At 49.7% G+C, this 24,188-nt stretch overlaps 1 protein-coding gene across 1 annotated transcript in view; it reads left to right on the top strand.

Annotated features, from left to right (window-relative positions):
- The window catches only part of LOC121272210 (probable cation-transporting ATPase 13A3), a 76,961-nt gene extending 56,166 nt beyond the window's left edge, over positions 1 to 20,795 (top strand). The window contains exons 20-28 of the mRNA XM_041178737.1: positions 2,613 to 2,692; positions 4,426 to 4,468; positions 5,142 to 5,251; positions 5,942 to 6,038; positions 7,783 to 7,855; positions 9,423 to 9,600; positions 15,149 to 15,348; positions 17,412 to 17,500; positions 20,634 to 20,795. Of these exons, the coding sequence (XP_041034671.1) occupies positions 2,613 to 2,692; positions 4,426 to 4,468; positions 5,142 to 5,251; positions 5,942 to 6,038; positions 7,783 to 7,855; positions 9,423 to 9,600; positions 15,149 to 15,348; positions 17,412 to 17,500; positions 20,634 to 20,795 (1,032 nt within the window). The remainder of the gene's footprint in view (positions 1 to 2,612; positions 2,693 to 4,425; positions 4,469 to 5,141; positions 5,252 to 5,941; positions 6,039 to 7,782; positions 7,856 to 9,422; positions 9,601 to 15,148; positions 15,349 to 17,411; positions 17,501 to 20,633) is intronic.
- Positions 20,796 to 24,188: the final 3,393 nt, after the last annotated feature.

The following is a 24,188-nucleotide window of genomic DNA, read 5'->3' as shown; positions in this document are numbered from 1 at the left end:
AAACAGGAATAAATAACTCAATACCAGGCAATTATTTATTTGACAACTATTAAATTTCATTTAAAAAATGAAAGAAGGATAATATTAACAGAAAGGAAGATAAAAATACATATACATAAAAAGATGGGAAGAAAGACAGCTTTACATACACACTCTACATATCATATTACAAATATCTCCTGTACATACTATTTTTCAAATGTTATCCCCAAACTGGTCTGTTCATGACTGCTCCCCAAAATGGTGAAATTCCCCTTGGTTCACACATCACCAAGTCTCCGAATATCCTTACGCTGGGGTGGACACTTCAGCCAGTCAGTCCGTCGGCGGCCCCTTGACCTCCCACAGTCTCGAGTGGTTAACTAATCCAGTCCGGCTTGCAGCGCCGAATGCTGGATGCTGTGGCCCCTTTAAGACCAATTTCTGGCTCCATTCCAGCCTTTCGAGGCTTTACTGAGACTTCCTCGAAACAAGGCTCTGGTAAAGATGGAGTCCTTTTCAAATTCTCCTCACAGGCTCTGCGAGGCTTTGCAGACAGCGCAATATTCAAGTTGTTTGCGCACTTTTTAATGGTGTCTCCCACCTGCCATCGATCAGGTTGTGTGTCCATTCCCTGATTCCACACCATAGTCACCCACCCCTTGTTCAAGGTTATTCAGGCTTGTAGTTAAAGGGTCATTGAACGCAGTAAGAAAAATTACTTCTGCTCCACACAGACTTTTATTTCCATAACCTTTTCATCGGGGTAATCGATGATGTACAAAAAAATCAGTTGTGAATGGCCAGTCTTGGGAAAACAGTTAATAATATCACTACTGATTCATTATTTTTTAAAATTTATTTGATGTGGGGCACCGCTGGCTAGGCCAGCATTTAGTATCCACCCCTAAATGCCCTTGCTCAGAGGGTATTTGAGAGTCAACCACATTAGTGTGGGGTCTGCAGTCCCATATAGGCCAGACCAGGTAAAGATGGCAGATTTCCTTCCCTAAAGGACATTAGTGAACCAGATGGGGTTTTTCCTGACAATTGTTTCGTGGTCACCATCAGACTTTTAATTCTAGATTTATTAATTTTTTTTTATTGAATTCAAATTTCACCATCCGCAATGGTGGGATTCACACCAAGATTCCCAGAGCGTTACCCTAGGTCTCTGGAATACTAACCCAGTGACAGTAACACTACGCCATCGCCTCCCCTGATTATTTGACTAAGCCAAAGCACAATAACGCTTAGTTATAAATCAAGGTCTACAAAGTAACTTTCCAAATATTCACTGTAGGCTTAAAGTCAAGAGCAAACCAGAAATGAAATGGAAACATACAAAATTGCAAAAATGAGTGGTTGCAGGCCTCAGGCCTCATCTCCTGTAACTGCCCACTTCCAATCCTGACCAAACGAATGAAGAAAGTCATCGACAGAAGATAACACTGTCCACTGTCCATGCAGCAAAGCCCAGGAGCTTAACCCTCGACCTGTGGACACTTCAGTTTAATTGGTGGAGGGTTGGTAACCCCAGCTCTCACTGTGACTCTGACCAGTACGAGGACTGATCCTGGGCCTGGACCTGGGCCTGGGCTGGCTGAGCCAGTCTCAGATACGGCCGCAGCCATGGGTGTTATAATTAACCCCGGTTTCTCTCAGGCTAGAGAAGGGTGAAGGATTGACCCGCCAGTCCCGCTTCGGGTCGCTGCCCGTTGGAAATCACCCCCACTGCCCCTCCCTCCCCGACCGCTCCCAAGCCGCTGGGGACAGGGGTGGAATGGGACTGTGCTTCCTCCCACAGTCAAATATCTCAGCAGCATTCGCTGAGCTGTGACTGATGTAGCCTGTGAGATGAGACACTGGAAGCACCTATGGATCCCCCTGATCCCAGCGACGGAGAGAAGAGTGCTAAGTGGCGGGAGAGAGAGAGAGGGATCAGGAGCTCAGGGACCGAGCCTCTGTGGTCGGCCTGGCTCTCAGATTGTGAGTGCCCTGGCGAGCGATCCCCACAAAGGAGGAAGAGGCTTCTCACTGACCAAACTGATTAATATGCTTCTTCACCCTCTCGTTCTCACCACCATCTTATCTTCTCTATTACTCATTTTCTCCCTCCCTCCTTTCCTTCTCCCTTATTTTGCTCCTTTTTTCCCTCCTTTATACACACATTCCCATCACTTTTCGTTCCCTTTCCTATATCTCCATCTCTCTCTCCCCCTTTTTCCATCTCTCTGGCTGCCTCTCTCTCTGTCTCTCTTGGTCTTTCTGTCTCACTCTCTCTCTCATGCACTCTCGCTCTCACTCTCTCCCTCTTTCCCTCTCTCTATTTGTCTCACTCTCTCTGTCTTTCCCCTCTCTCCCTCTCTCTCTCTCTGTGAAATTCTGCCTCACTCTCCCTCTGTCTCTCTCTCTCTGTGAAATTCTCTGTCTCACTCTCTCTGTCTGTGAAACTCTGTCTCTCTCTATTTCTCTCTCTCTCCCTCTCTGTCTCTCACTCTCTGTGAAATTCTCTGTCTCATTCTCTCTGTCTCTCTCTCTCTGTCTCTCTCTGTGAAATTCTCTGTCTCACTCCCTCTCTCTCTGTGAAAATCTGTCTCACTCTCTCCCCCTCCCTCTCCTCTTTTCCACAGGTGACATTGTATGGCACAGTCTTTGCAAGAATGTCGCCAGATATGAAAACCAAACTCATCAAATCTCTGCAAAGTCTTGAGTGCGTGAGTTACAAATCTTTCTATGAAATGTGTGGTTGTTTTTTTTGGGATGTTAGTACCAAGGCAGTTTCCATTGATTTATTTCATGGGATGTGGATGGCATTTGTTGCCCATCCCTAATTGCCCTTGAACTGAGTGACTCGCTCGGCCATTTCAGAGGGTCAACCCCATTGCTGTGGGTCTGGAGTCACACGTAGGCCAGACCGGGTAAGGACAGCAGATTTCCTTCCTTGAAGGGCATTAGTGACCCAGATGGGCTTTTACAACATTCGATGATAGGTTCATGGCCACCATCAATTCTAGATTTATTAATTGAATTTAAATTGCCGCGGGGGGATTTGAACCCGTGTCCCCAGAGCGTTACCCTGGGCCTCTGAATTACGAGCCCAGTGATATTACCCCTACACCTGAGGATCTTCCCTCAGTCCCTGGATAAGACATCAATGCCTCTCGAGACTCCTGTCCGAGTCTGACATCTCTCTCCTCCTCCAATTCTGGCCTCCTGAGCACCCCCCAATTCCCATCACTCCCCCTGGCTGTGCCTCCAGCTGCCTGGACCCAAAGCACTGGAATTCCCTCCCTAAATCTCTCCATCTCTCTGTCTCCCCACCACCCCCCCCTCTCTCTCTCTCTCTCTCTCACTCCTCTTTTATGACGCATCTGAGGACTGACCTCTTTGACCAAGCTTTTGGTCCACCTGTCCTAACCTCTCCAGTCACTTGGAATCTTTGTCTGATCATTTCGCCAGTGAGGTGCCTTGGAATATTTTACTATATTGATGGGTGCTATATAAATGCAAGTTGGGGCTGTTGTCTCTCTGGGACAGGAGCAGCAACCAGGACTAACTGTGAACCCTGACCTTGCAGCCCGAATGTTGAATGGGAAGCCGGTACATTCGACCAGGGTTCGCTCTGTGCTACGCACTTAGATCGCAGCTCAAACAGCGGGCATGATGGTCTTACCCAGTCTGCTCCTGGTACAGGCTGCTTGTGCCGTGATCCTGTGAAATCTCAGCCCTGAAATCTGGTAAAGGCCGAAGGGAGGCAGCTCTCGATGCTGGTACCCTGCACTATTCGATTCATTTCTCACACCAGTCACCCCGAGACCTCGCTGGGTGAGATGGCTGATCAGCTGTGAACTGGGCACAATTCTGTCCAATCCATCGAATGCACCCCCCGCCCCCCCACCGCCCCGAAAAGCAGCCCAGCTTCCAATCTTGGAGTTTTAAGATGCAAATATTTTGTAAACATCCACCGACGCACAGTAGCAGCAGTGCGTACCACTGCAGGAACTCACCAAGGCTCCTTAGACAGCACCCTCCAAACCCACGGCCGCTACCATCTAGCAGGACAAGGGCAGCAGACACATGGGAACACCACCACCTGGATGTTCCCCTCCAAGTCACTCACCATCCTGACTTGGAAATATATCGGCCGTTCCTTCACTGTCGCTGGGTCAAAATCCTGGAACTCCCTCCCTAACAGCACTGTGGCTGTACCTACACCACATGGACTGCAGCGGTTCAAGAAGGCAGCTCACCCCCACCTTCTCAAGGGGCAATTAGGGATGGGCAATAAATGCTGGGCCCAGCCAGCGACGCCGATCTGATGGAATGAATTTTATTAAAGGTTTGTCCGTGGATATTGACGGCTGGATTTTTTGGTTGATTAAGGAGGCTTGTGTTCTATTGCACAGGTCCAGTAATACCTTGTCTTGCTTTCTGTTGTGACAGTTACGTTGTGGGAATGTGTGGCGATGGAGCCAATGACTGCGGGGTGAGTTTACCCACCTTTAGTCTTCTTCCTACTTTACTTGGGGGCTATTCGGCCACGTCGAGCATCACAGCTGAACCCAACCCTCTCATTAGCCGACACACAAGGATTAGGAGTAGGAGTAGGCCATTCAGCCCTTCCATCCCACTCCAGCATCGATCTGATTGGGGCCTCAGCTCCACTTTACTACCAGCGCTCCCCGCAAAACCTGGGCTCCATTGCCGATCAAAAACCTGTCTAACTCAGACGTGAATAGATTCAACGAGCCAGTCTCCACTGCCCTCTGGGGAAGAGGATTCCACAGACTGACGACCCTCTGACATTAACAAATTTTAACAACGTAAGCAACAAGAGATTAACAATGAGGATATCCCCGTTCTCTTAACTGGTTTCTCTCTCTTCGCTCCGCTCTCCACCAGTCGCTGTAGATCACAGTTGACCCTCCAGTGGGACTCGGGTGTGTATGGAGATGTATCAGGAGTTAGGAACCCCACAACACCATCTGTAACACCCCATTCCCAAACTCTGCACAGTAACCAGCCCCCGCACCGTAGGCACAGTCCTGGTGGAGACCTCACCGGCCCCCCTGAGCTGGCCATGGCTCTCGGCACTAGACGTGATGACCCCATCTTCTCCCTGTGACTTTCTGCCCCGTGACCTTGCCTCTTTCCCACAGGCGTTGAAGACAGCCCACGTGGGAATCTCGCTCTCGCAGCTGGAGGCGTCCGTGGCTTCACCATTCACTTCGAAACTGCCGACCATCGAGTGTGTCCCCATCCTCATCAAGTAGGTGCTAGAACCTCCACTTCAACCTGTATCTAACCCCGTGCTGTACCTGTCCTGGGAGTGTTTGACGGGGACAGTGTAGAGGGAGCTTTACTCTGTATCTAACCCCGTGCTGTACCTGTCCTGGGTGTGTTTGACAGGGACAGTGTAGAGGGAGCTTTACTCTGTATCTAACCCTGTGCTGTACCTGTTCTGGGAGTGTTTGATGGGGACAGTGTAGAGGGAGATTTACTCTGTATCTAACCCCGTGCTGTACCTGTCCTGGGAGTGTTTGATGAGGACTGTGTAGAGGTAGATTTACTCTGTATCTCACCCCGTGCTGTACCTGTCCTGGGAGTGTTTGATGGGGACAATGTAGAGGGAGCTTTACTCTGTATCTAACCCCGTGCTGTACCTGTCCTGGGAGTGTTTGATGGGGACAGTGTAGAGGGAGCTTTACTCTGTATCTAACCCCGTGCTGTACCTGTCCTGGGAGTGTTTGATGTGGACGGTGTAGAGGGAGCTTTACTCTGTATCTAACCCCGTGCTGTACCTGTCCTGGGAGTGTTTGATGGGGACTGTGTAGAGGGAGATTTACTCTGTATCTAACCCCGTGCTGTACCTGTCCTGGGAGTGTTTGATGGGGACAGTGTAGAGGGAGACTTACTCTGTATTTACCTGTTTTTTAAGATGTGGTTTTCTCTGTTACAGGGAGGGCCGAGCTGCTTTGGTCACATCTTTCTGTGCCTTTAAGTACATGGCTCTGTACAGCATGATCCAGTATGTCAGTGTCCTCATTCTCTACTACGTGAGTATCAGAGGTTTGGGTTTCTGCATTCGTTCACTCATCTCACCAGGGCGCTAACAGAGCCTCTGTTGAATTCCTGAGTTTCAGAAACAACCTTGCTCCTGACCCACAGACTCTATCTGAAAGGGCTAGAGGCAGGCTCAGCTGCAATGCACTCTGTAGTCGAAGGCACTCCCTCAGTTCTGACCCTCTGGCAGTGAAGCACTCCCTCAGTACTGACCCTCCGACAGTGCGGCACTCCCTCAGTACTGACCCTCTGACAGTGCAGCACTCCCTCAGTACTCACCCTCTGACTGTGCAGCACTCCCTCAGTACTGACCCTCTGATAGTGTGGCACCCCCTCAGTACTGACCCTCTGACAGTGCGGCGTTCCCTCAGTACTGACCCTCTGACAGTGCAGCATTCCCTCAGTACTGACCCTCTGACAGTGCGGCGTTCCCTCAGTACTGACCCTCTGACAGTGCGGCGTTCCCTCAGTACTGACCCTCTGACAGTGCGGCGTTCCCTCAGTACTGACCCTCCAACAGTGCAGCACTCCCTCCGATAGTGCAGCACTCCCTCAGTACTGACCGTCTGACAGTGCAGACTCCCTCTGTACTCACCCTCCGACAGTGCGGCACTCCCTCAGTACTGACCCTCCTACAGTGCGGCGCTCCCTCAGTACTGACCCTCCGACAGTGCAGCACTCCCTCAGTACTGACCCTCTGACAGTGCAGCACTCCCTCAGTACTCACCCTCCGACAGTGCAGCACTCCCTCAGTTCTGACCCTCTGACAGTGCGGCACTCCCTCAGTTCTGACACTCCGACAGTGCGGCACTCCCTCAGTACTGACCCTCTGACAGTGCAGCACTCCCTCAGTACTGACCCTCCGACAGTGCAGCACTCCCTCAGCACTGACCCTCCAACAGTGCAGCGCTCCCTCAGTACTGACCCTCTGACAGTGCAGCACTCCCTCAGTACTGACCCTCTGACAGTGCAGCACTCCCTCAGCACTGACCCTCCGACAATGCAGCACCCTCTCAGTACTAACACTCCAACTGTGCGGCACTCCCTCAGTTCTGACCCTCCGACAGTGCAGCACTCCCTCAGTACTGACCCTCTGACAGTGCATCACTCCCTCAGTACTGACCCTCTGACAGTGCAGCACTCCCTCAGTACTGACCCTCCGACAGTGCAGCACTCCCTCAGTACTGACCCTCCGACAGTGCAGCACTCCCTCAGTACTGACCCTCTGACAGTGCAGCACTCCCTCAGTATTGACCCTCTGACAGTGCAGCACTCCCTCAGTACTGACCCTCTGACAGTGCAGCACTCCCTCAGTATTGACCCTCTGACAGTGCAGCACTCCCTCAGTACTGACCCTCTGACAGTGCATCACTCCCTCAGTACTGACCCTCTGACAGTGCATCACTCCCTCAGTACTGACCCTCCGACAGTGCAGCACTCCCTCAGTACTGACCCTCTGACAGTGCAGCACTCCCTCAGTATTGACCCTCTGACAGTGCAGCACTCCCTCAGTACTGACCCTCTGACAGTGCAGCACTCCCTCAGTACTGACCCTCTGACAGTGCAGCGATCCCTTGGTTCTGCATTGGGAGTTTTGGCCTGGATTTTGTGGTCAAGTCCCATCCCATGGGTCACTTAATATTTGGGATATATATGGAGGGAGCTATTGTGCTCACTGGGGTATCAGGTCCTTTGACTCCCTCCCTTTCTAATCTGTCTCTCCTCTTCTCTTTTCAGATCTCAAGTAACTTGGGGAACTGGGAGTTCCTGTACGAGGACCTGTTCATCACCAGTGCCATTGCTATTACCAGTACGAGAGTCCCAGCATCTCCTCCCTCAACACAGTAACAATACTTTCAGATTGGGGCAGCCATTGTATCAGGAAAGGGCTTCTGGGCTTTCGAAACGCTGTGATTCACCTTAGGAACAATCCTGGCAGGGGGTGGGATACGCAGATGCAGAGTCTGGAACTCCAACCTCAAGTTTGCCTTCCCCCCTCACCCGCACCAGATCTCTGTAACCTCCTCCAGCCCCTACAACCCTCCCTATCTCTGTAACCTCCTCCAGCACCTACACCCCTCCCTATCTCTGTAACCTCCTCCAGCACCTACACCCCTCCCTATCTCTGTAACCTCCTCCAGCACCTATACCCCTCCCTATCTCTGTAACCTTCTCCAGTCCCTACAACCCTCCCTATCTCTGTAACCCCCTCCAGCACCTACACCCCTCCCTATCTCTGTAACCTTCTCCAGTCCCTACAAACCTCCCTATCTCTGTAACCCCCTCCAGCACCTACACCCCTCCCTATCTCTGTAACCTTCTCCAGTCCCTACAACCCTCCCTATCTCTGTAACCTCCTCCAGCCCCTACAACCCTCCCTATCTCTGTAACCTCCTCCAGCCCCTACAACCCTCCCTATCTCTGTAACCTCCTCCAGCCCCTACAACCCTCCCTATCTCTGTAACCTCCTCCAGTCCCTACAACCCTCCCTATCTCTGTAACCTCCTCCAGCCCCTACAACCCTCTGAGATCTCTGTTCTCCTCCAGTTCCGGCCTCTTGACCATCCTCTGATTCCCATCGCTCCACCATTGGCGGCCGGGCCTTCAGCTGCCTGGGGCCTAAGCTCTGGAATTCTCTCCCTAAACCTCTCCGCCTCTCTCTCTCCTCCTTTAAGACGGAGCTCATTAAAACTGACCTCTTTGATCGAGTATCAGTTCTAATGTATCCTAACGTGCCTCAACCTTTTCCCGATTATATATATTCTTCGTTCACAAGATGTGGGTGTCTTTGGCTGGGCCAGCATTTATTTCCCATCCCTAATTGCCCCTTGAGAAGGTGGTGGTGAGCCACTTCTCGAACCGCTGCAGTCCATGTGGTGTAGGTACACCCACAGCGCTGTTAGGGAGGGAGTTCCAGGATTTTGACCCGGCGACAGCGAAGGAACGGCCGATATATTTCCAAGTCAGGATGGTGAGTGGCTCGGAGGGGAAATTCCAGATGATGCTCCTGTGAAGGGCCTTGGGGATTTTTGTTACTTTAATGGTGCTATGTAAATGCAAGGTTGTTGTTGATTGGAACACCTTAGAGGAGGAGAGAGAGAGACAGAGATGTTTAGGGAGGGAATTCCAGAGCTCATGGGCCGAATGGTCTACTTCTGCTCCTATTTTGTGTGTTCTTGTGTGTAAGGGAAAACGTGACAAATGGGAACTGAGATCCAAGTTGCTGTTCTTAGCATGGTTCAGGATAGGCTGAATGGCCTCTCGTGATTCTGTTGTAACAGTTGTCTGTGGGGGAGCGAGTATTGGACTGTGAGGTTTGATGTCTTCACGAGGAATCTTTACCCCCAGCCTCACTGCTGTCCTCTTGTGCCCCTCAGTGAGCCGGAACAAGGCATACGAACACTTGGTGCCGCAGCGACCCAACGCCAACCTCGTGTCACCCCAGCTGCTGCTGTCCGTACTGATGCACATCGCTCTCTGCTCCACCTTCCAAATGATGGGCTTTCTGCTGGTTCAGATTCAGCCCTGGTACAATCCCTGGGATCAGGGGGCTCGGTAGGTGCACTGCCCCCTCGCCTGCATATCTCTGTGCTTGCTCATTTGGACACAGACTCCCATGCATGTCTGTGTCTGTGTGCACATGTATGTGTGTGCAAGTGTGTGTGTGTGTGTGCTGTGTGTGCGTGTGTGTGTGTGTGTGTACATGTATGTGTGTGCAAGTGTGTGTGTGTGTGCTCCTGTGTGTGCGCGTGTGCGTGTGTGTGTACATGTATGTGTGTGCAAGTGTGTGTGTGTGTGCTCCTGTGTGTGTGCGTGTGCGTGTGTGTGTACATGTATGTGTGTGCAAGTGTGTGTGTGTGTGCTCCTGTGTATGGGTGTGTGCGCATGTGTGTGTTTGCGTGTGTGTTGACATGTGTGTGTGTGCATGCATTTGCATGTGTGTGCATGCATGTGTGTGTTTATGTGTGCGTGTGTTTGCATGTGTATGGCACATGTGTGTGTGTATTTGTGTGTGTGTGTGTGTGTGTGTGTGTGCGTGTGAGGTTTGTGTGTGCGTGTGCTCACCCATGCGTGGGTGCAAGTGTGTTACAGGCATGATGTTTGCTGATGGGTAGGAAAGTAACTTGTGAAGCGAAGAGGAAGAATAGACAAACAGTATACTATTTAACTGGAGAGATACCGCAGAACTCTGAGGTACAGAGGGATCTGGATGTCCTGGTAAATCGGGTAACGTTAGTCTGCAGGTCCAGCAAGTGATTGGGAAGGCAAATGGAATGTTGCTGTTTATTGTAAGGAGAATGGAATGTAAAAATAGGGAAGTTTTGCTACAGTTATATAGGGCATTGGGGAGATCGCATCTGGAGCGCTGTGTATAGTTTTGGTCTCCTTACTAGGATCTGGGCTGGGATGGGGGTCATCTTATGAGGACAGGTTGGACAAGCTGGGCCTGTATCTATTGGAGTTTAGAAGAATGAGAGAGGATTTTATTGAAACATAAGATCCTGAGGGGGTTTGTCAGTGTGCATGCTGAGAGGATGTTTCCCCCTCGTGGGCGAGGCCAGAATTAGGGGACACAATTTAAAAATAAGGGGTCGTCCATTCAAGACGGAGATGAGGAGGAATTTCTTCTCTCAGAGAGTCATTAGTCTGCAGAATTCTCTTCCCCACAGAACAGTGGCTGCTGGGTCATTGAATATATCCAAGGCTGAGCTAGACAGATTTTTGATAGACAAGAGGGTCAAGGGTTATGGGAGACAGGCAGGAAAGTGGAGTTGAGAACACAATCAGATCAGGCATGATCTTATTGAACAGCAGCGCAGGCTCGAGGGGCTGAATGGCCTACTCTTGCTCCCAATTGTTGTGTTCTTGTGTTCGAGGTGTGCATATATATATATATATATATATATATGGGGAGCTCAGACAGTCACTGCAAAGTAAAGTAGAATAGGAACAGAGGGCAGATAAACTGGAATAAATTTAAAACCAGTAACAGAGACCTGTTTTAATCAGAGTCAGAAATCAGAGGCCTGTTTTAATCAGAATCAGAAATCAGAGGCCTGGTTAAATCAGAATCAGAAATCAGAGGCCTGTTTTAATCAGAATCAGAAATCAGAGGCCTGGTTAAATCAGAATCAGAAATCAGAGGCCTGGTTAAATCAGAATCAGAAATCAGAGGCATGTTTTAATCAGAATCAGAAATCAGAGGCCTGGTTAAATCAGAATCAGAAATCAGAGGCCTGGTTAAATCAGAATCAGAAATCAGAGGCCTGATTAAATCAGAATCAGAAATCAGAGGCATGTTTTAATCAGAATCAGAAATCAGAGGCCTGGTTAAATCAGAATCAGAAATCAGAGGCCTGGTTAAATCAGAATCAGAAATCAGAGGCATGTTTTAATCAGAATCAGAAATCAGAGGCCTGGTTAAATCAGAATCAGAAATCAGAGGCCTGGTTAAATCAGAATCAGAAATCAGAGGCCTGTTTTAATCAGAATCAGAAATCAGAGGCCTGGTTAAATCAGAATCAGAAATCAGAGGCCTGTTTTAATCAGAATCAGAAATCAGAGGCCTGGTTAAATCAGAATCAGAAATCAGGGGCATGTTTTAATCAGAATCAGAAATCAGGGCCTGTTTTAATCAGAATCAGAAATCAGAGGCCTGGTTAAATCAGAATCAGAAATCAGAGGCCTGTTTTAATCAGAATCAGAAATCAGGGCCTGTTTTAATCAGAATCAGAAATCAGAGGCCTGGTTAAATCAGAATCAGAAATCAGAGGCCTGTTTTAATCAGAATCAGAAATCAGAGGCCTGTTTTAATCAGAATCAGAAATCAGAGGACTGGTTAAATCAGAATCAGAAATCAGGGCCTGTTTTAATCAGAATCAGAAATCAGGGCCTGTTTTAATCAGAATCAGAAATCAGAGGCCTGGTTAAATCAGAATCAGAAATCAGAGGCCTGGTTAAATCAGAATCAGAAATCAGAGGCCTGTTTTAATCAGAATCAGAAATCAGAGGCCTGGTTAAATCAGAATCAGAAATCAGAGGCCTGTTTTAATCAGAATCAGAAATCAGAGGCCTGTTTTAAATCAGAATCAGAAATCAGAGGCCTGGTTAAATCAGAATCAGAAATCAGGAGCCTGGTTAAATCAGAATCAGAAATCAGAGGCCTGTTTAATCAGAATCAGAAATCAGAGGCCTGGTTAAATCAGAATCAGAAATCAGAGGCCTGGTTAAATCAGAATCAGAAATCAGAGGCCTGTTTTAATCAGAATCAGAAATCAGAGGCCTGGTTAAATCAGAATCAGAAATCAGAGGCCTGGTTAAATCAGAATCAGAAATCAGAGGCCTGTTTTAATCAGAATCAGAAATCAGAGGCCTGTTTAAATCAGAAACAGAAATCAGAGGCCTGGTTAAATCAGAATCAGAAATCAGAGGCCTGGTTATATCAGAATCAGAAATCAGAGGCCTGTTTTAATCAGAATCAGAAATCAGAGGCCTGGTTAAATCAGAATCAGAAATCAGAGGCCTGTTTTAATCAGAATCAGAAATCAGGGCCTGTTTTAATCAGAATCAGAAATCAGAGGCCTGTTTTAATCAGAATCAGAAATCAGAGGCCTGGTTAAATCAGAATCAGAAATCAGAGGCCTGGTTAAATCAGAATCAGAAATCAGAGGCCTGTTTTAATCAGAATCAGAAATCAGAGGCCTGTTTTAATCAGAATCAGAAATCAGAGGCCTGGTTAAATCAGAATCAGAAATCAGAGGCCTGTTTTAATCAGAATCAGAAATCAGGGCCTGTTTTAATCAGAATCAGAAATCAGAGGCCTGGTTAAATCAGAATCAGAAATCAGAGGCCTGGTTAAATCAGAATCAGAAATCAGAGGCCTGGTTAAATCAGAATCAGAAATCAGAGGCCTGGTTAAATCAGAATCAGAAATCAGAGGCCTGTTTTAATCAGAATCAGAAATCAGAGGCCTGGTTAAATCAGAATCAGAAATCAGAGGCCTGGTTAAATCAGAATCAGAAATCAGAGGCCTGTTTTAATCAGAATCAGAAATCAGAGGCCTGGTTAAATCAGAATCAGAAATCAGAGGCCTGGTTAAATCAGAATCAGAAATCAGAGGCCTGGTTAAATCAGAATCAGAAATCAGAGGCCTGTTTTAATCAGAATCAGAAATCAGAGGCCTGGTTAAATCAGAATCAGAAATCAGAGGCCTGGTTAAATCAGAATCCGAAATCAGAGGCATGTTTTAATCAGAATCAGAAATCAGAGGCCTGGTTAAATCAGAATCAGAAATCAGAGGCCTGGTTAAATCAGAAATCAGAGGCCTGTTTTAATCAGAATCAGAAATCAGAGGCCTGGTTAAATCAGAATCAGAAATCAGAGGCCTGTTTTAATCAGAATCAGAAATCAGAGGCCTGGTTAAATCAGAATCAGAAATCAGGGGCATGTTTTAATCAGAATCAGAAATCAGGGCCTGTTTTAATCAGAATCAGAAATCAGAGGCCTGGTTAAATCAGAATCAGAAATCAGAGGCCTGTTTTAATCAGAATCAGAAATCAGGGCCTGTTTTAATCAGAATCAGAAATCAGAGGCCTGTTTTAATCAGAATCAGAAATCAGGGCCTGTTTTAATCAGAATCAGAAATCAGAGGCCTGGTTTCAGAAATCAGAGGCCTGTTTTAATCAGATCAGAAATCAGAGGCCTGTTAAATCAGAATCAGAAATCAGAGGCATGTTTTAAATCAGAATCAGAAATCAGGGCCTGTTTTAATCAGAATCAGAAATCAGAGGCCTGGTTAAATCAGAATCAGAAATCAGAGGCCTGTTTTAATCAGAATCAGAAATCAGGGCCTGTTTTAATCAGAATCAGAAATCAGGGGCCTGGTTAAATCAGAATCAGAAATCAGAGGCCTGTTTTAATCAGAATCAGAAATCAGAGGCCTGTTTTAATCAGAATCAGAAATCAGAGGCCTGGTTAAATCAGAATCAGAAATCAGAGGCCTGTTTTAATCAGAATCAGAAATCAGAGGCCTGGTTAAATCAGAATCAGAAATCAGAGGCCTGTTTTAATCAGAATCAGAAATCAGAGGCCTGGTTAAATCAGAATCAGAAATCAGAGGCATGTTTTAATCAGAATCAGAAATCAGGGCCTGTTTTAATCAGAATCAGAAATCAGAGGCCTGGTTAAATCAGAATCAGAAATCAGAGGCATGTTTTAATCAGAATCAGAAATCAGAGGCCTGGTTAAATCAGAATCAGAAATCAGAGGCATGTTTTAATCAGAATCAGAAATCAGAGGCCTGGTTAAATCAGAATCAGAAATCAGAGGCCTGTTTTAATCAGAATCAGAAATCAGAGGCCTGGTTAAATCAGAATCAGAAATCAGAGGCCTGGTTTAATCAGAATCAGAAATCAGAGGCCTGTTTTAATCAGAATCAGAAATCAGAGGCCTGTTTTAATCAGAATCAGAAATCAGAGGCCTGTTTTAATCAGAATCAGAAATCAGAGGCCTGGTTAAATCAGAATCAGAAATCAGAGGCCTGGTTAAATCAGAATCAGAAATCAGAGGCCTGTTTAAATCAGAATCAGAAATCAGAGGCATGTTTTAATCAGAATCAGAAATCAGAGGCCTGGTTAAATCAGAATCAGAAATCAGAGGCCTGGTTAAATCAGAATCAGAAATCAGAGGCCTGGTTAAATCAGAATCAGAAATCAGAGGCCTGTTTTAATCAGAATCAGAAATCAGAGGCCTGGTTAAATCAGAATCAGAAATCAGAGGCCTGGTTAAATCAGAATCGGAAATCAGAGGCCTGGTGGATAGTGCCAGGTGGAAGGCTGGGGGGGTTTTGGGGGGGGGGTGGGTTGGATCTGCTCCGCCCGCACCAGGCACAGTCCGGGAGCCTCGGATTTCTTCGGCGGGGGCGACATTCCCTCTGGGTTGGAGCTCAGGCCTGTGACCCACTGACCAGGCGCTGGGTCGCCCACCACATCTCAGCCTCTCGCTTCAGCGGCGTTCACTCTGCAACACTCGGGGCACGCGACGCGCCTGCACCATGGAAAGGTTTTCTATTAGAAACCGGTGACGGAGCTCCCTCTCCCGACAGGGCCTGCTCTTCCAACAACACCTTTTACGGAATGCCATCCAGACACGCCCGGAACAGCAGTGGGATTCTCTTCAACATGCAGTGGAAAATCAGCAACTATGTCAACACCACCATCTTCTTTGTGTCCGTCTTCCAGTACATCACCATCGCCTTTGTCTTCTCCATGGGGAAACCGTTCCGCAAACCCATCTCCACCAACTGTGAGTACCCCCACGAGGGGGAAGGGGTGGGGGGGGGGGGCGGTGCAGGGAGGGGCTATGGGGATCTCGGGGGATCAGTCCCGAGGGAGCGCCGCACCGTCGGAGGGTCAGTACTGAGGGAGTGCTGCACTGTCGGAGGGTCAGTACTGAGGGAGTGCCGCACTGTCGGAGGGTCAGTACTGAGGGAGTGCCGCACTGTCAGAGGGTCAGTACTGAGGGAGTGCTGCACTGTTGCACTGTTGGAGGGTCAGTCCCGAGGGAGCGCCGCACCGTCGGAGGGTCAGTACTGAGGGAGTGCCGCACTGTTGGAGGGTCAGTCCCGAGGGAGCGCCGCACCGTCGGAGGGTCAGTACTGAGGGAGTGCTGCACTGTCGGAGGGTCAGTACTGAGGGAGCGCCGCACTGTCGGAGGGTCAGTACTGAGGGAGTGCTGCACTGTCGGAGGGTCAGTACTGAGCGAGTGCCGCACTGTCAGAGGGTCAGTACTGAGGGAGTGCTGCACTGTTGGAGGGTCAGTACTGAGGGAGTTCTGCACTGTTGGAGGGTCAGTACTGAGGGAGTGCCGCACCGTCGGAGGGTCAGTACTGGGAGTGCCGCACTGTCGGAGGGTCAGTACTGAGGGAGCGCCGCACTGTCGGAGGGTTAGTACTGAGGGAGCGCTGCACTGTCAGAGGGTCAGTGCTGAGGGAGCGCCGCACTGTCAGAGGGTCAGTGCTGAGGGAGTGCTGCACTGTCAGAGGGTCAGTACTGAGGGAGTGCTGCACTGTTGCACTGTTGGTGGGTCAGTACTGAGGGAGTGCTGCACTGTCAGAGGGTCAGTACTGAGAGAGAGCTGCACTCTCGGAGGGTCAGTACTGACGGAGCGCCACACTGTCGGAGGGTCAGTACTGAGGGAGTGCTGCACTGTCGGAGGGTCAGCACTAAGGGAGTGCCGCACTGTCGGAGGGTCAGTACTGAGGGAGTGCCACACTGTCGGAGGGTCAGTGCTGAGGGAGTGCCGCACTATCGGAGGGTCAGTACTGAGGGGGTGCTGCACTGTCGGAGGGTCAGTACTGAGGGGGTGCTGCACTGTCGGAGGGTCAGTACTGAGGGAGTGCCGCACTGTCAGAGGGTCAGTACTGAGGGAGTGCTACACTATTGGAGGGTCAGTACTGAGGGGGTGCTGCACTGTCGGAGGGTCAGTACTGAGGGAGTGCCGCACTGTTGGAGGGTCAGTACTGAGGGAGTGCCGCACCGTCGGAGGGTCAGTACTGAGGGAGTGCCGCACTGTTGGAGGGTCAGTACTGAGGGAGTGCCGCACTGTTGGAGGGTCAGTACTGAGGGAGTGCTGTACTATCGGAGGGTCAGTACTGAGGGGGTGCTGCACTGTCGGAGGGTCAGTACTGAGGGAGTGCTGCACTATCGGAGGGTCAGTACTGAGGGAGCGCCACACTGTCGGAGGGTCAGTACTGAGAGAGTGCCGCACTGTCGGAGGGTCCGTACTGAGGGAGTGCCGCACTGTCGGAGGGTCAGTACTGAGGGAACGCCGCACTGTTGGAGGGTCAGTACTGAGGGATTGCTGCACTATCGGAGGGTCAGTACTTAGGGAGTGCTGCATTGTCGGAGAGTGAGTACTGAGGGAGTGCTGCACCGTCAGAGGGTCAGTACTGAGGGAGTGCAGCACTGTTGGAGGGTCAGTACTGAGGGAGTGCTACACTATCGGAGGGTCAGTACTTAGGGAGTGCTGCACTGTCGGAGGGTCAGTACTGAGGGAGTGCCGCACTGTTGGAGGGTCAGTACTGAGGGAGTGCCGCACCGTCGGATGGTCAGTACTGAGGGGGTGCTGCACTGTCGGAGGGTCAGTACTGAGGGAGTGCTGCACTATCGGAGGGTCAGTACTGAGGGGGTGCTGCACTGTCGGAGGGTCAGTACTGAGGGAGTGCCGCACTGTCGGAGGGTCAGTACTGAGGGGGTGCTGCACTGTCGGAGGGTGTGTGCATATGTGTGTGTGTGAAGTTATTTGAGATGATTCTGCGGGGTTTGACGAGGTTTGATATAAACACTTTCCTGGTTTTTTTCCCTCAGATTTGTTCCTGGCTGTCCTCGTCATCCTCTATCTTTTCACCTTGTTCCTGATGCTCTTTCCAAGCAGCAGCCTCGACACATTCTTTGAGGTTAGTAGTTTCTGATCATCTTTTATTCATCAATATTTTCCTGTCTCCTTCCCACACCATCATCTTAAAATTCTGCCCTCCCCGGAAGGCTGGAGTGGCAACTGAGTCCGAAGATCATAGGATCAAAGTCCACTCCAGAGAATTGAGAACAAACTCCAGACCACACACTACCAAAGCAGTGCCGCACTGTCAGAGGGTCAGTACTGAGGGAGTGCCGCACTGTTGGAGGGTCAGTACTGAGGGGGTGCTGCACTGTTGGAGGGTCAGTACTGAGGGAGTGCTGCACTGTTGGAGGGTCAGTACTGAGGGAGTGCTGCACTGTTGGAGGGTCAGTACTGAGGGAGTGCTGCACTGTTGGAGGGTCAGTACTGAGGGAGTGCCGCACTGTCAGAGGGTCAGTACTGAGGGAGTGCCGCACTGTCAGAGGGTTAGTACTGAGGGAGTGCTGCACTGTTGAAGGGTCAGTACTGATGGAGTGCCGCACTGTCAGAGGGTCAGTACTGAGGGAGTGCCGCACTGTCGGAGGGTCAGTACTGAGGGAGTGCCGCACTGTCAGAGGGTCAGTACTGAGGGAGTGCCGCACTGTCGGAGGGTCAGTACTGAGGGAGTGCTGCACTGTCAGAGGGTCAGTACTGAGGGAGTGCTGCACTGTTGAAGGGTCAGTACTGAGGGAGTGCCGCACTGTCAGAGCGTCAGTACTGAGGGAGCGCCGCACTGTTGAAGGGTCAGTATTGAGGGAGTGCTGCACTGTTAGAGCGTCAGTATAGAGGGAGTGCCGCACTGTCGGAGGGTCAGTACAGAGGGTGTGCCGCACTATCAGAGGAGCTGCTTTCCGGATGCAATATTAAACCGAAACCCCATTTGCCCTCACCGGTGGTTATAAAAGATACCATGGCCACTGCTGAAGAAGAGTTCTCCCTGGCATTCCGGGACCGGTATTTAGCCCTCAACCAACATCGCTAAAACGGGTTATTGTTTGTGGGATCTTGCTGTGCGCAAGTTTTTTCGCCATGTTTCCTACATTACAACAGTGACGTCCCTTCAGAAAGTAGGTGTGTGGGCCTGACGGTGTTTGACGATGACACACAGGTCAGTAGGAAGGTAAGCTGAGTCTGCAAAGGGACATGGACAGGCTAAGCGAGCAGGCAAGACCTTGGCAGACAGGGTATCGAGTGGGAAACTGTAACTTGGAAGAAAAGAAAGGCAGTTGTTTAAATGGAGAGGGTTTGCAGAACTCCACGGGATGGATGTGGTTATTTGGAAAATGCTGAAACCTCATTTCTAACCTGTCCCTGCTCCTGTGACAGAGTCACATTGTGCGGGGTGGGAGGGACAAGTCTTCCTTAATTTTTACAGTCTTGACGTGTAAAGTTCAACATCTTCCGCTCCCCGAGGCAGCTCTGTGGCTTCAGGGAACTTTCTGTGTGTGCGCTCCCCACCCCCAGCGCACAGGCGCTGACTTCCCTGCTCACCCTCCTTCCTGCCCAGCACCCCCCAGCAGCGCTGAGCGTTTCAGCGTCCACTAGCTGGCCAGCCAGTGCCAAATCGCAGTCGGGGGCCGATGGTGGGCGGCGGACAGTTGCGCGGACACTCCCGGACCCGCCCGACGAGGGGGGGAACCCTCCCCCCAACCCCCAAGCAGTTCAGAGATGGTTCACTCGGCCGATTCCTGGGAAGAAAGGCTGGACCCTATACCCACTGGAGTTTAGAGCAACGAGAGGTGATCTTATTGAAACGTCTGCAAAAATACTTCACTCTTTGCGATGTCCTGAGGTTGCGTGCGGTGCTATAGAAATGCAACTTTGTGCATTTTGTTTGACTGGTGGTGGCGGGGGTGGGGGGTTTAGTTCTACCAGTTCCCTCCGGTACCTCATTAACTGAGTGTTAGTCCTGGCGGAGCCCAGACACTCAGGCCATTCCTCAGACCTGATGTGGTGGGTGGAAACCCCGTCCGTGCGCAGAAACCCTTCGGGAGGCAGAGCCTCGGAGGAAACCAAGGGGGGTCCCTGACCTTGCCAGGCTATTTGACTGCAGGAGCTATCACCACTGGCCCTCAGCCAATCCACACTGGCAACCATTGATCAACAAGGGCTGCTGGCCATTGAATCCCGGAGGATTATCCCGCTCTCTGAGCCGGGGGGGAACTGCTGCCTCCACACAGATCTGAGTCGAAGATGGGTTTGTATGTGGCCCGTGTGTCTTAATCCCACATTTAGGCGGGAGGCAGCTCTTCGTTTCAGCTTTGATGCACTGTGGTGTCTGGAACTATTACTAATCAGTCCCTCTCTCTCTCTCTCTCTCTTTCGGATTCTTTCCCAGTTTGTCTGCATCCCATACATCTGGAGGATTTATATTCTACTCATGGTCGTTGGCCATTTTGTCCTTTCTGTTTTCCTGGAGGTAATATTTAAATCTGATTAATAGATTCCGATTGATCCGGGTCAAACTGATCTGCTCACTCCCAGCAAGGTCACAGTGTCCACAAAGAAAAGGTTCTACACTGTAACATCTCTATCCCCTGTTCCCCATCTCTATCCCCCTGTTCCCCAGGGTGTCCCCTCTCTATATCCCACTGTTCCCCAGTGCGTCCCTCCCTCTGTCTCCTGCACATCCCCAGTGTGTCCCCTCTCTATATCCCACTGTTCCCCAGAGTGTCCCTTCTCTATATCCCACTGTTCCTGAGTGTCCTCTCTCTATATCCCACTGTTCCCCAGAGTGTCCCTTCTCTATATCCCACCATTCCCCAGTGTGTCCCTTCTCTATATCCCACTGTTCCCCAGTGTGTCCCTTCTCTATATCCCACTGTTCCCCAGTGTGTCCTCTCTCTATATCCCACTGTTCCTGAGTGTCCTCTCTCTATATCCCACTGTTCCCCAGAGTGTCCCTTCTCTATATCCCACCATTCCCCAGTGTGTCCCTTTTCTATATCCCACTGTTCCCCAGTGCGTCCCTCCCTCTGTGTCCTGCACATCCCCAGTGTTGTTCCCTATGAATCCCAGCGGTTCAGGCTCTGTTTTGAAGGCTTGTTATTCACCTTCAGCAGAGGAGAGGGTGCAGAGCAAAGTGACCACAATGTGATGTAAACCTCTGTCTAAAGTGCACGATGCTGCTAAGAATGCTTTGTCTCTTTTAGGAAGTGTTGACCAACAATCATCGACTGTGGAACTGGCTGAGCCGCATCTATTGTCCGTCTGCCTCCCTGGTGAAGCACAAGAAACTCCACCGAGAGCTGCAGGATGACCCTGCCTGGCCCCCAGTCACCACGCCCACGTGGCACAAGGACGCTGTACAGTAACGCAAGCTCAGATAACATATTTATCAATAAATGATTGTACAGACCCCCGCAGACTGTGCACTCATTCCTACTCAGGTGGGTTAATGGATCCTAACTCCTTGTTTGAATGTCCCTTGTTTGCAAATGCAAGTCAACATCATGTGTGTTTGAAATGGGCGTGTGAGTGTGTGTGAATACTGTCTCTCGGTGTTTAATGGGTACCCAGCTTCCTGTACACCCTCTCAGCTCTCTCAAGCCCCTAATCCCCAGTCCGACACCCTCTTCCTGCTCTTACTGTGGAAGTCGGGACTCCTCGACTCCTGCTGGATCTCAGCTTACTCAGGATAGAGGGCAGAGAAACAGGCCAGTCAGCCCACCCAGTCCGTGCTGGTGTTTCTGCTTCACTCCTCCCATCTTTCTTCAACCCACCCTAACAGCATGTGTTTATCCAGCTTCCCCTTAAACGTCTCTACACGATTCACCTCAACCCACTCCCTGTGCGAGCGAGTTCCTCATTCTCCACACTCTCTGGGTAAAGAAGTTTCTCCTGAATTCCCCATTGGATTTTCTGGTGACTCTGTTATATTGATGACCTCTAGTTCTGCTCTTCCCCCACAAGAGGAAATATTCTGTCTGGACCCACTCGATCAAAACTTTTCATCATTTTAAAGATCTTGGTCAAGACATCCCTCAGCCTTCTTTTATCAAGAGAAAAGAGACCCAGCCTGTCAATTCTATACACCCACACAATTCTGATATTATCCTTGTCAATCCTCTCTGTGCCCTCTCCAGTGCCTCTATATCCCTTGTATAATATGGCGACCAGAACTGCACACGGTACTCTGAACCTGCCCTTCTCAGGGGTAGGGGCGATCCGACAGGAAGGTGAGCACAAGTCTGTTTCGGAAGTGAAGCGGTTTATTGGAGATCTGTTACAATTTAGATCTCAGCAGGTTTGTCAGAAAGGAGCAATCCCTCAACACTGTGACTAACAGGAGCACTGTCACCTGGGCAGTGAGGGAGAGGCAGAGTATCACGTGGTATCACCTTGTCACTCCCTGTCTATGGTGCTACTTATTTATTTATTTTATTTACAAGGTGGGATATCGGGTTCCAGCAACAGCATGTGCAACCTGGTGGTGTATAAATTCACTCTGGCTGCCAAGATGAGTGTGTCTGGGCTTAATGTGACATTAATAACAGTGTCACTCAAATAGTATGAACAATGCAAAAGGACTATAGCTTTACTCTGTATCTAACCCCGTGCTGTACCTGTCCTGGGAGTGTTTGATGGGGACAGTGTAGAGGGAGCTTTACTCTGTATCTAACCCCGTGCTGTACCTGTCCTGGGAGTGTTTGATGGGAGCAGGGTGTTCCCCTGACAGCCTTCACATCAATCAACAGTGTTTTGATCAATAAGCGGATTAAAGAGCTGCAGAGGGAGCCATGAGCTAAAATGTAAAACGTTAGTTGAGGGGTAGGAGGGCGGCTGTTATAATGTGTTGCTGGTGAGGGGGTGGCGGGTCACAAGGTCAGGCAGCTACTGCACAGGAGGATCCCACAGTTGGAGCAAATTGCTGCAGTTTGGCATCAGCAAGAAGGGTCCTTCACACTGGTCTTCAATCAGCGTCATCCCAGTGGCCCTGTCAGTCGGGGGTTTGGACATCTCTTGAGCTTTTGTCTCTTTCCTATTGATAAGAGGCATTTTGAGGTGTTACAGTCCATCCAACTCTCGACTTTCACATTTAAATCCTTTATTTTTAAACGCGGGCGGTTGTGTAAATTTTCTCCACGTTTTTTAAAACCACACAGCACTGAGGCCATTCAGCCCATCATGTCTGTGCTGGCTCTTTGAAAGAACTATCTGATTTGGTAAAGATTTCTCTTTACCAAAAATAGAAATATTGAGAAGCCTCATCCTGATGACATCATCCAACTGGGGAATGAGTCTTTTTGCTTTCCAATTGGTGCAGGAAGGCAGGATGTCACAAAGATGGACAAGTTGGCTGACCAACAGCTGGGACATGGGGCAGGTCAATTGATGAAACCTCCAGGAATAGGTTTAATCACAGTTGGCAACCTTACTGCGCGCTGCTTTTCCCATCTGCCTGTTGCACTGGTGGAGATGGGTGTTTGTAACCCTCACACACTATTTAAAGCCAGGGGGTGACTTCTCTGTTTGTGGGATCGCACTATGCGCAAACCACCCGCTTGTATTTGCGAAAGAAACCCCAGCAGCTGTTACTGCAGAGTAGTTGCTTGTGTGGGAAATGCTTTCAGATGTCCGGAACCACATCACTCTGCCCTGCCTCAGGAGCCTTTATTTTATTCATTCATTCATGGGATGTGGGTCCCATTGGCTGGGCCAGAATTTATTACCCATCCCTAATTGCCCTTGTTCAGGGGGCATTTTTAAGAGTCAACCACATTTCTGTGGGTCTGGAGTCACATGAAGGGCCAGACCAGGTAAGGATGGCAGATTTCCTTCCCTAAAAGGATATTAGTGAACCAGGTGGGGTTATGATCAGACTTAATTTTAGATTCTTACTGAATTCAAATTTCACCATCTGTTGTGGTGGGATTTGAACCCAGGTCCCCAGAGCATCACCCCGGGTCTCTGGAATACTAGACCAGCAAAAATACCACTACACCACTGCCTCCCCACACCAAACTGGTAGAAATTCACCGTGACTCTCCTCAGCCACCCTCCAGAACAGTGGGGTGGACGACATGAGACAGGGTGTTGCAGTCCTGGAACCTGTCAGAGGCAGTGTCCAGGCTTGTTCTTCAGCAGCTTCCAGTCATTGTCTGACCCAGTGACCCACTCACTCTTCACACATTTAACCACCTCACCATGTCAGACTGCTTTCAACATTCCCATCAGATAGAGGCAGGACCCATGCTCTCTCACCAGTCAGTGTCTTTCTGTCTCCATCTCTTTCTCTCGCTCTCTGTCTCTCACTCTCTGTCTCTTGCTCTTTCTCTTGGTCTGTCTCTCCCTGTCTCTTTCTCTGAATGTCTCTCCATCGACAGGTCTCTCATTGCTCTCTGTCTCTGGCTCTCGCTCTCCGTCTCTCCTTCTCGCTCTCTGTCTCGCCCTCTCTGTCTCTTTCTCTGTCTCTGTATCCCTCAGACTCTCTCTGCCTCTGTGTCTCTCAGTCTCTCTCTCAGTCTCTCTCTGTCTGTCTCTCTCGCTCTCTCTCTCTCAGTCTCTCTTGCTCTCTGTCATGCGGTCTCACTCCCTCTCGCTCTTTGTTTCTGTCACATGCTCTCTCTCTCTCTCTTTCTCCCTCCATCTCTCTCTGTCACTCTCTCTCACTCGCACACACCAATTGTCAGTCCCTACCTTTCTTAGTGCAAATACATTTCTTTATTTTGGTTTTGATGATTGCCAGACCATTTGGTTTCTTGCAT

The sequence above is a fragment of the Carcharodon carcharias genome, chromosome 33 (assembly GCF_017639515.1).
Source record: "Carcharodon carcharias isolate sCarCar2 chromosome 33, sCarCar2.pri, whole genome shotgun sequence".
Taxonomy (NCBI): Eukaryota; Metazoa; Chordata; class Chondrichthyes; order Lamniformes; family Lamnidae; genus Carcharodon; species Carcharodon carcharias.
Note: the sequence above shows the minus strand (reverse complement) of the source record. Positions and strands in the feature narration are given on the sequence as shown.